Source organism: Phodopus roborovskii, unplaced genomic scaffold, assembly GCF_943737965.1.
Source record: "Phodopus roborovskii unplaced genomic scaffold, PHOROB, whole genome shotgun sequence".
Lineage (NCBI taxonomy): Eukaryota > Metazoa > Chordata > Mammalia > Rodentia > Cricetidae > Phodopus > Phodopus roborovskii.
This window is the reverse complement of record NW_026126461.1, coordinates 173,647-187,548: the sequence shown is the minus strand read 5'-3', so window position 1 is coordinate 187,548 and position 13,902 is coordinate 173,647. Positions and strand designations below refer to the sequence as shown.

The 13,902-nt window shown below is 38.1% G+C and overlaps 1 protein-coding gene across 1 annotated transcript in view; it reads right to left on the bottom strand.

Annotated features, from left to right (window-relative positions):
* Positions 1-13,902, bottom strand: part of Psmd1 (proteasome 26S subunit, non-ATPase 1) — a 72,559-nt gene that overhangs the window by 41,698 nt on the left and 16,959 nt on the right. The window contains exons 9-16 of the mRNA XM_051190703.1: positions 12,667-12,795; positions 10,987-11,075; positions 10,110-10,188; positions 9,155-9,328; positions 6,764-6,875; positions 5,100-5,296; positions 4,123-4,218; positions 2,347-2,411 (exon numbers count right to left, since the gene is read on the bottom strand). Coding sequence (XP_051046660.1) covers positions 2,347-2,411; positions 4,123-4,218; positions 5,100-5,296; positions 6,764-6,875; positions 9,155-9,328; positions 10,110-10,188; positions 10,987-11,075; positions 12,667-12,795 — 941 coding nt within the window. The remainder of the gene's footprint in view (positions 1-2,346; positions 2,412-4,122; positions 4,219-5,099; positions 5,297-6,763; positions 6,876-9,154; positions 9,329-10,109; positions 10,189-10,986; positions 11,076-12,666; positions 12,796-13,902) is intronic.

Sequence of the window (13,902 nt, the reverse complement as noted above, 5' to 3'; positions counted from 1 at the left end):
AGCTTCAGATGTCACTTTAAAGATTCTTTGACCTTGTCTATAGCTAGTGAGATCATTCTAGCATTTCCAGACAGTCTACTGACTGAAATGTAACATTAATATCAACTATTTGTAAAAAGGAACAACATAGTTTCAAATTTTTACCACTGGTATTTAATTGTAATTTCTATTTTATGAATAGAAAAGAAATCTGTTATTTGATGGGCTAAGCTAGAGAGATTACTAAGTGCTTAGAGCACTGGCTGCTCTTTCAGGGTTGATTTCCAGCACTCACATGGCGGCTCACAACTAACTCCAAAGAATCTGATGGTGGTATGAAAGCGACACACAGATACACACATAGGCAAAACACCCATATAAATTAAAAGGAAAAAGAAAAAGCAGGTCTCAGTATATGTAACCAAGGTTAGCCTTAAAGTTATTAGAAGCATGTATTACCATTATGCCTGTCAATTTTTTAAAATGTATGTTTCATTTGTTTGGTTTTAGTCTGTCCTCTGACACACTGCTGAGGATCAAACTCAGGGTCCTGCAGATGATAGAAAACTGTCTTACCACTGAGCGACATTCCCAGTCCTATTTTTATCACTGATCATAGACATTATAAAATAATAGTCTCCAAATCTGGAGAAAGGCTGAAAATAGTACATCTGCATGGTCTATTCTTGTGAATAAATAGAATAGTATAGATGAGAATTTTACACAAAGATAATTTCATTTAAGAAAGAATGAATATATGTTTTTGATATTTATTTCCAATAAGCATTATCTAAAGTTTTTTTTTTTTTTTTTAATCAAGAAAAAATAAATTTTAAGAGGCCAGAGATGATGGTACATGCGTGCAATCCTAACACTTGGGAGGCTCAGGCAGGATGATTATGAGTTAGAAGCCAGCCTGGGCTATACAGTCATACTGAGTTAGAAGCTGGCCTGGAGCAAGAACCTAGCTCAAAACCCAAACCCTGATTCTACCAGAGTAAAGGGAAAGACAAAATGGAGGGCTCTAGAGAGATGGCTCCGATGTTTTTGCAGAGGAAGGACTTAGGCTCCACTCCCAGACCCCACGTACAGTTCCAGGAGATCTGACACTGGTTTCTGGCCTCTGTGGGCACTGCACACATGTGATGCACACACATACATATAGATAAAATACTTGTACACATACAATAAAAAAATTAAAAAAAAAACTGGAGCACATACTTGGAAGCAAATAATGTCACATGAGAAAAAAAATGTAAGAATTTTAGACAAAGGACAAACACTTCTCAAATATTAAACACAACAAGGAAATCTGAGGAACAGTATTTTGTTATAGCCTCTTCAAGGAAGACAGAGCTCTGACAAAAACACAAGGAAGAGAAAGCTAGATTTATCATGAGACTGTTAGGAATCTAGGGCTCATCATTTAGCTCTACAACAACACAAACTTCATGAAATTTAATAGCCTTAGCTTAAAAATATGTATTTAATATGGGCAAATAAGATAGTTTAGTAGGTAAAGGCACTCTGCTGCCAAGTCTGATAACTTGAGTTTGACCTCTGGGACCCAAATGGTACTAGAAGAGAATTGACTCCCACGTTTTTTTTCTCACTTCCACACCGGCACAATGGTACACACATGCCCACAGGCATATGTATATACAAATAAGTAAATACAATAAAACATTTAAAAAGAAGCTTACTGATTTCTAAGTTCCTTTTGCCTTTAAATATTCATGTTTGGAGAATATGCATTAAAGTAAAAATTTAAAAACTTGCTCTTTGACTTTAGTCCCCTGAACTAATTGACCACATTTAATATTCTTCATCTATAAAAAAGGTTTAAGCAAGAGAGTTTCTCAATCTTCTAGCCCCTACCTATTCAAGAAGGTACTCTGGAAAACAACTTATCAAGGTGCTTCAATAAGCCACACACAGGGTATATACTGGAAACCTCTGCTATTTAGAAAGCGGAGGCAGGAAAATCTCTTGAGCCTGAGTTCAGGACCAGCCTGGGTAATACAGTGCAAGTACATAATTCATTTGACTCACTAGCGCCACCTGGCAATCATGGTGTGAAAGGAGTGTACTAACAAAAGATGGCTCACAGGTGACACCTGCTGCTGAAACTGGGATTTAGCACATATATGAGCCACAGGAAATAAGGGGCAAAAAAATTAGAATAAGCAGATATTACAGGAAACTGAATAGAGAAAATTATTTTACTTCTCAAACACAACATTGTTCCTTTTCATAGACACAAAACCAATCTTACTGGCCCCTCTTTAAAGTTCAATATGTTCAGGTCTTTAAGAGTCTACTTAAGAAATGGAATACAAACAGAATCTAAAGCTAAAAAATTATTACCTGAATAAAATGAAGCCAAGTGATTCTACTGCTGCTCTCCTGACATCATCATTAACATCACTGACCTAGAGGGAAAATTTAAGATGAGTGTAACACACATTATAACATACATTCCTTTAATAAAATGATATAAATGCCCATTAGTCAAATGTAAATTAGGCCTAAATAATATTTCTTCATTAAGTTTTTCTCCTTCCTAAGTATATCAAATGTATTATATACCTTAAATGTATACAGTAAATAAATATAAGAAATAATGACAAATATAATTTTTAAAAAGTCTTTCTTGGTTCACCTTTAATCCCAGCACTAGGAAAGCAGAGAAAGGCCTATCTCTGTGAGCTTAAGATCAGTATTATCTACATATGATATTCAAGGTTAGCCAATGCTACATGGTAAGACCCTATTTCAAAAATTAAAAACAAAACAAAACAAACAAACAAAAAACCCTCTCTTTTCTTAATTTAGAAAAAATAAATCCCACTTTGAAGCTTCTTAGATGCCGTTGTGGCCCGGTGAGGTTTAAGACTAATTCAGATGCATTATAACTTTTGGAGGTATAAGGGACACAAGCATTCCTTCAATGTTGTTTTCAAACAATATGCCCCAAGATCAAGCAAAATGCAATTTAATTCATACTATGTTGACTGTGGTAGTTTGAATGGAATGGCCCCCATAGGGCTTACAGGGAATGGCACTATAGGGAAGTGTGGCCTTGTTGGAGGAAGCATGTCACTGGAGGTGAGCTTGGGGGTTTCAGAAGCCCAAGGCAGGCCCGTGTCACACTCTGCCTGCTGCCTGCAGAACAGGATTCTCAACTACTTCTCCAGCATTATGTCTGTTTGCATACTGCCATGATGACAAAGGAAAAAAACCTCTGAAACTAAGCAAGCTCTGAATGTTTTCCTTTATAAGAGTTACTATGGTCATGGTGTCTCTTCACAGCAATAAAACCCTAAGACAAGGATCCACTAGGTGGTGGTGCAGGCTTTTAATCCCAGCACTTAGGAGGAAAGCGCAGATGGAGGTCTTGAGTTTGAGGCCAGCCTGGTCTGCAGAGTGAGTTTCAGGACAAACAAATAACCCCACCCCCAAAAACCTACCTAACCAAAAAAAAAAAAAGACAATGATCAAGCAGAAATGCTAATAAAGTGGGACAAGAGTCTTAAGAGATGAGCAACCATTTTATACCTTACTGCACTGGAAATGATGGTTTTCCCTTTTCCCATTGTCCAGATGATAGAAATTCACTAAGTTACACGTGTGTGAATACTATTTGAGAGGACAACATTATTCTTAATAAACTACATACAGACTGAGAAGACTGTGGAAAAGGCTTGTTGGAAAGCATGGGCATCAGATTTACTGTGCAGCAGAGCTCTTGAAATAGAGCATGTTCCTGTTAGAGGTACCTAAACCTAATTTCACTGACTAGAAAAAGTAGTTTCTTGACAATCTTTAGAGCTGCTTATTTTAGGATGAGCACATATTCTCATGACCTTGTCTCTTACAAATGAGAATGCTCCTTGGTGTAGAGTTTCAGAAAACACACTTGACTGTTTTTGAAGGCTATTCATGTTGAAATAGTATTGTTCTACTTCATTCTGAAAATCTACTGTTGAACTATGGTTTACTGTGTCCGATGAATGAAGATCAATAGTTCAGACCACCGAGGTCGGTCACATATGACACATGGTGTAGGTAACTTCCACCCTTCATTGTTCACCTGCAAACTTTCCCTTCCACTTTACCCCAAAAGAAAAGCAGAGTACTTACAGCAACATGTAGCAGGCGTCGGATAGCTTTGTTGTTACCAGAGCCACAATAAGCCATGGCTACAGTATACATTCCAGATCTCCGAAGAATTGGGTCCTGAGAAAGAATAATTCCAATTAATCCTCAACATACTTCCAAGAGTGGGTGTTGCTGGGCATTTTGAAGCAAGCCTGTGGTCCCAACTACCTGAGAGGCTCAGGTGGGAGGTTTGAGTCCAGCTGTTACAGGACAACCTGGGCAATGCAATGAAATCCCCTCTGAAAACAAACACCTCAGGTATAGTAGCACAGACACCACGCAGGCTCATTTAATGAATGAACCATAAACTTTAAAACAATTCGTCTGTGATTAGTAGTTTTCAAAGTGAACAGGGAAAATACTGCCCTCACCTTTTTTGGTTTTTCAAGACAGGGTTTTTCTGTGCAGCTCAGGTTGTCCTGGAACTCACTCTGTAGACCAAGCCAGCCTCAAACCTACAGAGATCTGCCTGCATCTGCTTCCTGAGTGCTAGGATTAAAGTGCCATCACCATATTCTAATTTGCCTTTTCCTTATCTAATTCTTGGGCATGGAACACTGAGTGGAAGGAATGTGGAGACAGATAGCTGAACAAATTAATTAGTAATCCAGCCAATAAACTATAATGTATTGAACACATTACAGAGAAGAGTGTAGCTCTGGCCACCTGCTGCACACAATACCATCATATAAATAAGAGATATCAGAAAACCTTTACTCAAGTATAAAGAATGCCAGTTTTCTGATGAAAAAATAATAAACATTCAACCTTATTAAAGGACTATTACACTGGAAAGAGACAGGTGGGTCTCTGTGAGTTCCAGGCCATCCTGGTCTACAAAGAGACCAGGCTGTTACACAGAGAAACCCTGTCTTGAAAACCAAAACAAGGACTATTAAAGCATTCAAAAACATTATAGAATAAGAATGTAGGTTGCAGGGGAGAAAATAGGATCTCACCTTATCACGACAGAGAGACTCAATGAGAGCATCAGCCTCTTCCATTCTCCCGTACATCACTAATGCAATGCCAACTGCTAGACCACGCAGAATCTTCTCATGTTGAGTTTCTTGTGCATAGCCAACCATATCCTCAATGGCCTGAGCGTTTTTAGAACCTAACATAACCAAACCTAAGGCCAGGCCAGCTGCCTCTCCTGGAGTAAGAAGTAAAATGAGCACCAGTTATATTTATAGAGTTAATGAAACATATCCAATTGAACGAAGCTCCTATTTGCATCAATTACCAAAACAACCATTAGCCTAGACTACTGATAGGAACTAAATTTTAGGTTTATTTTATGTGTGAGTATTTTGCCTACATGTATGTGTATATAACCACACATGTGCCTGGTGCTTGCAGAGGCCAAAAGAGGATGTTAAATTCCCTAGAACCAGAGTTATGAGTAGTTCTAAGACACCATATAGGTTCTGGGAACCAAACCCAGTTCTTCTGTAAGAGTGGCAAGTGCTTTTAACTATTGAGCTATGTCCCCAGCCCTTGCCACCCTCTAAAAAAATACTTTTTATTATTATTTACTTGTTCATGTGTGAACCTGATTGCATATATGTGTGCATCCAAGAGGGTCAGAGGAATGTTGGATACCCAGAGCTTGTATTACAGATAGTTGTGAGCTGTCTGATGTGGGTGCTAGGAATTAGAACTCAGGACTTCTGTAAGATCAATATGGACTCCTAATTGCTGAGCCATCTCTCTCTCTCCAACAGCAATTCTAAAAAAAGAGACATCTTTTATACCTATTTTCCATTTAAGTCTTGACATATGACCATCAAAACTTGTAATAAAGTCAAAAGACATTATGGTAATTTCTATTTTTTTTTTAAAACATTTTCACCAAACACCATAGAATATGCTTAGGACACAATAGTTCTTTTTTAAGACTTTCTGTTTGTGCCAGGCAGTGGTGGCCCATGCCTTTAATCCCAGCACTGGGGAGACAGATGCAGGTTAATCTCTGTGAGTATGAGGCCAGCTTGGTCTACAAAGCTACACAGAGAAACCCTGTTTCAACCCCACCCCAAAACTAAACCAACCTATCAAACAAACAAACAGAACTGTCCTATTTGTCCACATTACTTCAGTTACAGCACTCTGGATAGGCCCCTTTAGAAAGCCTACATTTAAATTAAAAAAAAAAAAAAAAAAAAAAAGAAGAAGAAGAAAGGAAAAAGAAAGTAATAAGACAAACCTACTAAATGGAGAAAATCCACTCCCTATTCAACAAGAGAAACCCACTGTATTTTTAGGATACTAGCCTTCTCCATCCTGCCCAATGCAATGCCAAGTGCAAAACTAGGCAGAATTTTCTTATCCTGAGTTTTTTTTAAATTTGTTTTTATGTGCATTGGTGTTTTGCCTGCAAGTATGTCTGTGTGAGGGTGCCAGGTTCCCTATAACTGGGGCTATAAACAGTTGTAAGCCACCATGTGGGTGCTGAGAATTGAACACAGGTACTCTGGAAGAGCAGAGAGTGCTCTTAACCACTGAGCAATCATCTCTCCAGCCCTTCAACCTGAGTTGTTTAAAGAGGCTATAAAAAGAAAAAAAAAAAAAATCACAATTACATTAATTACAAAGTTTGTTTTCAGTGACAAATGCTTACCTGTCACAGCATCATCCTGATAAAGGTTGGTTTTCAGCAGATCATATACATCCTGTCGTGCAGTTCCCATTGCAGCCAAACCAAGGCCTAGGCTGCCTCCATGTCTAACAATCTAAGGCAAAAAACATTGGTTCAGATAATCTAGAATGCAGTACTTTAGTTCTAAAGTACACACATATGTTCTCTCTCTCGCTACTCCCCTCACCCCCAGGCTGGTTTCAAATTCACTATGTAGTTGAGGATGATCTTAAACTGTTTGACCCGTCTTCGAAACTGTCAAAAATATTTTGACAGGAAATATACAGAGGGCGGCTTGTTAAGAAAGATCAGATAATCAAGAGCCACATGGTAACCTCACCAATTTTAAGTATGACGTCTGTGGTACAAACAGTGACTGGAGAAGTATGTGAGAGAAAATAGACAGTGTACCTCCATAAATTTACAGGAGAAAGACTGAACACTAAGAGGCAAGTACCAGTGAAGGATTAGGAGGCAGGCAGGGGAAATCTGCAGATGTTTGTGGGCCCAGGAGAAAGCACCTACTAAATATGGTTGTCAAGCAGGATGGGGCCAGAGCACAAAGCTCGTCCTCATCTGAAAAGGAGGCTTTGGAGGTCGTCCATTTCAATGCAGTTTGCTCTCACTGACAACACTCCAGCACTGCTCTGGGAACCCTTCTTCCCCATTGGCTGAACTTGGTGGATCCCACCCCACTTAACTGAAGCCAGGGAAATAGAACAACCCATCTCTAGAATTTTAATGTTTTCAATTAGAGAAATCCAAGAACAAAAATATTTTAAGTTTGGTCATAATAACAACAGGTTCCTGAAGACAGAACCACATCAGCTCCTTTTGATATGTAAGGCGTCACCCAGAGTTGCTCAGCTTTAAGTAAAAACCTAGTTCATCAATATCCTCATCAATTATATAAGATACTTCTGATTATGAACTCCTTGCTTCAGTCAGAAGAGGCTTCTTTTACTAATGTTTTGTTGTTTGTTTAGTGTGAGAGGAAATGAGGTAAAGATGTGTGTACAGACATAGACACCGTGTGTGAGGAGCTTGTTAGCCAAGACAGACTATCTTCTTGGCTCAATTTGTTTCACTGAAATTTGAGGCTAAGGTGTTCTGCTTCATTTAACTACTTTCTAAAAATTCACTTGAACCTGAAAGCTAAAAGTCGAAAATCCTATCTCAGGTTCATTTAAAATAACAGGACTGCTTAACAATTTTTTTTTCAAAAGAATAACATTAAAGACCTTATCAATGATTAAAATAAGCAATAATACTGATTTCTCAGAGTATATGCTATTTTGGACATCCTGCATTTCCTTTAAAATGATAGTTAATCCAGGTGAGAAATAAGATCAATACAGTAATAACATTCCAAGATACTTAACTGAGACTACTGTATGTTTTAGGGACAATTAAAATGATGTCTTGCTTATTTCACCTGGTTTTAAAGGACTAAAACGTACAATTTTAACTTGCAGAGAAAGAAAAGGGAGTTACCTTAAAAAAAAAAAAAAGAAAAGAAAAGAAAAAAAGGATAGTGGGAGGACTGCTTTGTGTAATTTTGGCACTCAAGAGAGTGAGGAAGGAGCCTGGGTTAAATAGCAAGACCCTCTCAAGAAAACCAAAACTCAAACAAAAACAGAACCAATACAAACTCCTAAATTACTATGGAAAGTATTATTTTTGGTATTCCCAAATCCTTAGAAATCTATCCACTGGAATACTGAGCAAATTTATAATCTCCTTTGATGGGAGATGTCATTCTGTATATGTTTCTCATACTGGTTAATAAATAAAGCACTGTTGGCCAATAGGAAAGGAAGATAGGAGGGATTAGGAGACAAGGAGGAAGAGGAAGTAGTAAGGAGGAGTCAGGATGGAGAGCCTGGAGAGAACAGAACCGCCATTCCTCTGTTCTCGGTAAGATCACGTGGAAATACACAGAAATGGGTTAATAATTAAGACAGAGCTAGCCGATAAGAAACTAGCACCTGGCCAATAGCATTGTATCAAATACAGAGTCTCTGTGCATTATTTGGGGCTGGCGGCGTGGCGGCAGGACAAGACCAGGCGGCGGGTGGAAAAACCGTACTCCTTACACTCCTTGATCAGTGGTTCTCAACCTTCCCAATTAATACCTTCCCATTAATACAGTTCCTTATGTTGTGGTAAGCCCCAAGCATAAAATTACTTTATTACTACTTCATAACTGTAATTTTGCTACTATTATGAACTGTAATGTAAATATCTGATATGAAGGTTATCTGACGTGTGAATGGGCCATTTGATCCCCAAAGTGGTTGCAACCCACAGGCTGAGAATCACTGTCCTAGATTCTCAAATAATGGAAATTTATTTTTTCATCCCAATACTTACATCATTGCTGGCATTCTTGAGCTGATTAAGGAGATAGTCAATTATGTCTCCACCATGATTGGCATGAATGAGACCCAGTGCATAGAGACCTCCACCTTCCTGATAGGCTGATCCTGGAGAAGTATCCTTGGGAAGGTATGTTGCCATTAACTGTAATGCTTCCTTCTCATGACCCTGTCACAAGAGGTAAGAAAAAGGTGGAGGAACACAGATGTACCATCTTCTCCACAGAATGCCCACTTGCTGAAGAAGGTAACAGAACATGCTCTCATCCTAACAACTCCACTCCTCAATATGAGTCTTTAAGAGATCTAGGCACACCCTGGTTAGAAAACAGTGGCAGCATTCCCATTGGGCTACACCTGGCCTGGCTCTAGAGTGTTAGCACCTAGCCCTAATCCATTTTTTGTTTAGCAGATACCTGTTGTTTGTTTCTTGTTGCCCTATATATGAATTTTGCCTGAGAGTTTCTCAAAGACACAAAGCCTATGTCACTATGGGGACAGGCTTTGAGGTTTCCTATGCTCAAGCCACGCCTAGTTCAGTTTACTTCCTATTGCCCACAGATCAAGATGTAGGCTTTTAAGCTCCTTCTCCAGCACCATGTCTACCTGCATGCTACCATGTCCTACTGTAATGATAATGGACTATACCTCTGAAACTATAAGCTACCCCATTAAATGATTTTCTTTATAAGAGTTGCAGTGGTCATGGTGTTTCTTCATAGCAACAGAAACCCCAAACTAAGATAAACTGTCACAAAATGGCTTAGTCATCACAGGAAAGGGATTTCTGTTGGAATACACTTTTTTAGTGCCTTCTTTATCCTTTCCTATCCAAGGACTGGTCTGACCTGACAACATATAACGAATTACAATAAACTTATGCTTCTTAGCCCCAGAAAAATGGGCCTCTTCTCTGATGGTCAGTCACAATGAATAAAATGTATTATTACCTTATGTATTACACCCAAGCTGGCAGTTGCAGTAAATTTGGCCCAGTTAGTGGCTCTGGCCAACCATTCCAAGTTATCTCTATAAGAAAAGAAAAAAAAAAAAAAATGCAACCTGAGCATTATTAATCCTAACTTTCCTCCTAAGTAAGCTGTACCCTTTTTGGAGAGTCTAGCACTATAGCCCAGACTGGTCTTTAATCAGTGACCCTCCTACCTCAGCTTCTCAGGCACACATGTATGTCTTACTATTCTCAAGGGTTTTTTTTTTTTTTTTTTTTTTTTTTTTTGAGATAGGCTTATCTGCGTAGCCTTGGCTGTCCTGGAACTCAGAGATCCTCCTACCTTTGCCTCTCCAGTGCTGGGATTAAAGGTGTGTGCCATCAATGCCCAGCTCTGAAGATTCTTAAAATGCATGATATATAGTCCTACTCTGAATAAAAGGAAAATCATACATTTATAAATATAATTTATATCAATTGTTCCTTTCAGTTACCAAGGCAACTAATAAAAGTAATGAATTTCACTTTAAATAAATATGAAACAAAAAAATATATGTAATAAGCAAAACAAAATTCAAGACTACTGAAATACTATCAATGGAGTCTTTGTTAAGAACCACTTAGAGGTCTGGAGAGACAGCTTAGTGATTAAGAGCAGGTACTATTCTTATAAGAGAACCCAAGATCAGTTCCCAGCACCCAAGTCAATGGCTCACAACCTCCTGTAACTTCAGCTCCAGGGGATCTGACACCATCTTCTGGCCTCCAAATGCAACTGTACATACTCTACCCATACACATAGGAATACAGATAATTTAAAAAAAAAAAAAAAAAAAAAAAAAAATTCCACCACAGTGGAATTCTCCAGGCATATTTACCTAAGAAACTGGTCACTGGTAGTACCACAGTGCATGAATGAATTTGCTATTACAGTTGCTGTATGACATACAGAATTTCGTACTGCATCCTACAAAAACAAGTACAGACTCCTTATCACTGGCAAAGTATTTATACATACATACACTCACTCACATACACTTGTACACATCCAATTTTGTACCAAAATTAAAATATGAATCTGGAGACATTTCCTTATAAAGATGAAATAGCTAGTCTGCAAAAACAAAACAAGTAGTATTATTTGTGGTATAATTATTACTAACCTAAGGTCACAATCAGATTTTTGTTTTATGGGACAGATATTCATGTAGCTCAAGCAGGCCTGAACATGCTTGAACTCCTGATATTTCTGCCTTCACCTCCTAAATCTATGGATTCTAGGCCTACATTACAACACCTGGCTCAATCACAGATTTGAAGTGTGAATTTATAGATTTCCTACTCCTCTTCTCTTCTGAATAGTTTAACTATGTAGTTAACTATTCAGAAATTTCTCTTCAGCATCTTGTTTAAGGGTCCAAGGTATTGGGGTAACTTAAGTAGCAATGCTACGACTCTTCTGACCTGCATGCACCCTTGGCAGTCACCAAATTATAAATGCATCAATGTAGGAATGTAGTTATAGTGCCGGGTATATAAACCAAGGCTTTTTTACATTTCAGACAAACACTCTATTCCTGAACTACCTCCAAAGCCCTAACTTATTGACAAATTATGTGAGTCCGTATCTTTTTGCCATCTGTAAACGTGAATTTAAGGTTTCAAAAGGCACTATATACATGCCTAAATCGAATCCTGTTCAGTCACTGAACCGTGTACGGCTGTAAGAAAAGAACAAGTGTCTATGAGAAGGGATACTGAGTAAGGAAGAACAAATATTTTTTTAATGCTATTTATCTTTTTACATAAAATTTTTTACTTCTAAGAAAGAAAAGTTTATTTAGTATACTGCAAAGAGAGCAGTGGGCACAGCAATAATAGATGAGTACACCTGTCACCTCTTGCTTTTGGAGACAGGGTTTCTCACTGGCCTGGAGATCAAGAGGCTAGGCTGGTTAGCTAGTGGGCCCTGAGGAATCACCCATGTTCCAAACATTTACCCTCACATCCACCTTTTTTTTTTTGGTGGGTCTGGGTACAGAACTCATGTCTTTGTGTTTAAAAAACAACTAAGCATTTACCAACTGAGCTATCTATCACTCTAGCTCTTTAGAAAATTTCGGAACTAAATAGTAATCATGCCTATTCAAAAATTAAAATTTGTTTGGATCAATATCTCAATAATGTAACAACAAAATCTTGATTGTGCTACAATGTTCAACTGTTAAGTGAATACAAAAAAATAAAAATGTATTTAAAATCAAACAAAAAAATTCACCACATTTCTCAACAAGAGACTAGCACACATAAAAGGAAATCAATCTTTGTTAATTCCTTTTCCTCCAGTAAGTGAGAGTTTTCACTACTCACTGATCTATTTTAGTGCTGGGGGGTAAATCCAGGGATACATTCACACATGTTCAGTAGATGTTCTTGCACTGAATTCAGCCACACTCATTGGTATTTTTACAAAAACTAACAATTTCCTTCATTATAGGAAACAAAACAAAGCCTTCAACAAGATGTAAAAGAATGCTCCATTATGGGAAATGTTCTACCTTTGTATTTTTCAGAATCATGAGGTCTGTGTTATTATTTCGTATTAAGAATTGCAGGTGTAATTCAATAGCCATTTCACCACTTAAAATTTTAATCATTTTCAATGTCTGGTCCTTGGGCTCTGGACTCTGCCAAAACAAAAAAGAATGAAAATTTATTATTAATAAAATTCACTAACCCAATTTTATTTCATCAGCCTTAAACCAATGAAAGCAGTCACAGTTGCATGCATGCACACACACACACACACACACCCTTACCCTTCTTCCCTCATATTTTAACGATAGTATCTAAAAAATTCAACTGTCAATGTTTGGAAGAAACACAATTTCCTTTCTTTATCACATTCCACTGAGATAAGACTACAAGTTTGAGAGAAGAACAATCTATCCCAATGTAGCTTTTAAAACCAAGATTTATTTTATGATTCTTTTTTATTTGTATGTGTATGTGCTTGTATGAATGTATGCCATGTGTGTGCAGGTGCCCTCAAAATTCAGAAGAAAGCATCAGATCTCTCAGACATGGGAGCTACAGAGCTACAGGTGGTTATAAGCCTCCCAACATGGGTGCTGGAAACCAAACTAAGGTCCTCTGAAACAGCAGCATACACTTCTAACAACTAGGCTACCTCCCAGGCCCCCATGGTAGCATGCATCCATCCTTTCATCCATCCATCTTTTTCAAGACAGGGTTTCTCTGTTCAGCCCTGACTATCCTGGACTGACTCTCTATACAGACCAGGTTAGCCTTAAATTCAGAGATCTACCTGCATCTACCTCCTGAGTGTGGGGATTAAAAGTGTGTACTACCATTGCCTGGCACTCTTATTTATTTTTAAAGATGTGTTTAGCTGGGTGGTAGTGGTGCTTATATTTAATCCCAGCACTTGGGGGCAGAAGCAGGCAGATCTATGTGAGCTTGAGGCCAGCTTGGTCTATAGTTCCAGGACAGCTAAACATGTTACACAGAGAAACTCTGTCCTGAAAAACCAAAGACTTGTTTATTTTTATTTTATGTGTATGGGTGTTTGCCTTCATGGATTGGTTATGAACCATTTGAATGCCAGGTGCCCATAGAGACCAGAAGCAGGTAAATGATTCCCTAGAATTGGAGTTACAGACAGTTGTGAACCACAATGTAGGTGCTGGAATTAAACCTGGGTTCTCTGGATGAATTTTCAAAAATACCTTTTACAGAAAATCCATTTTTATAAAATGACTCTGGCATAAAAA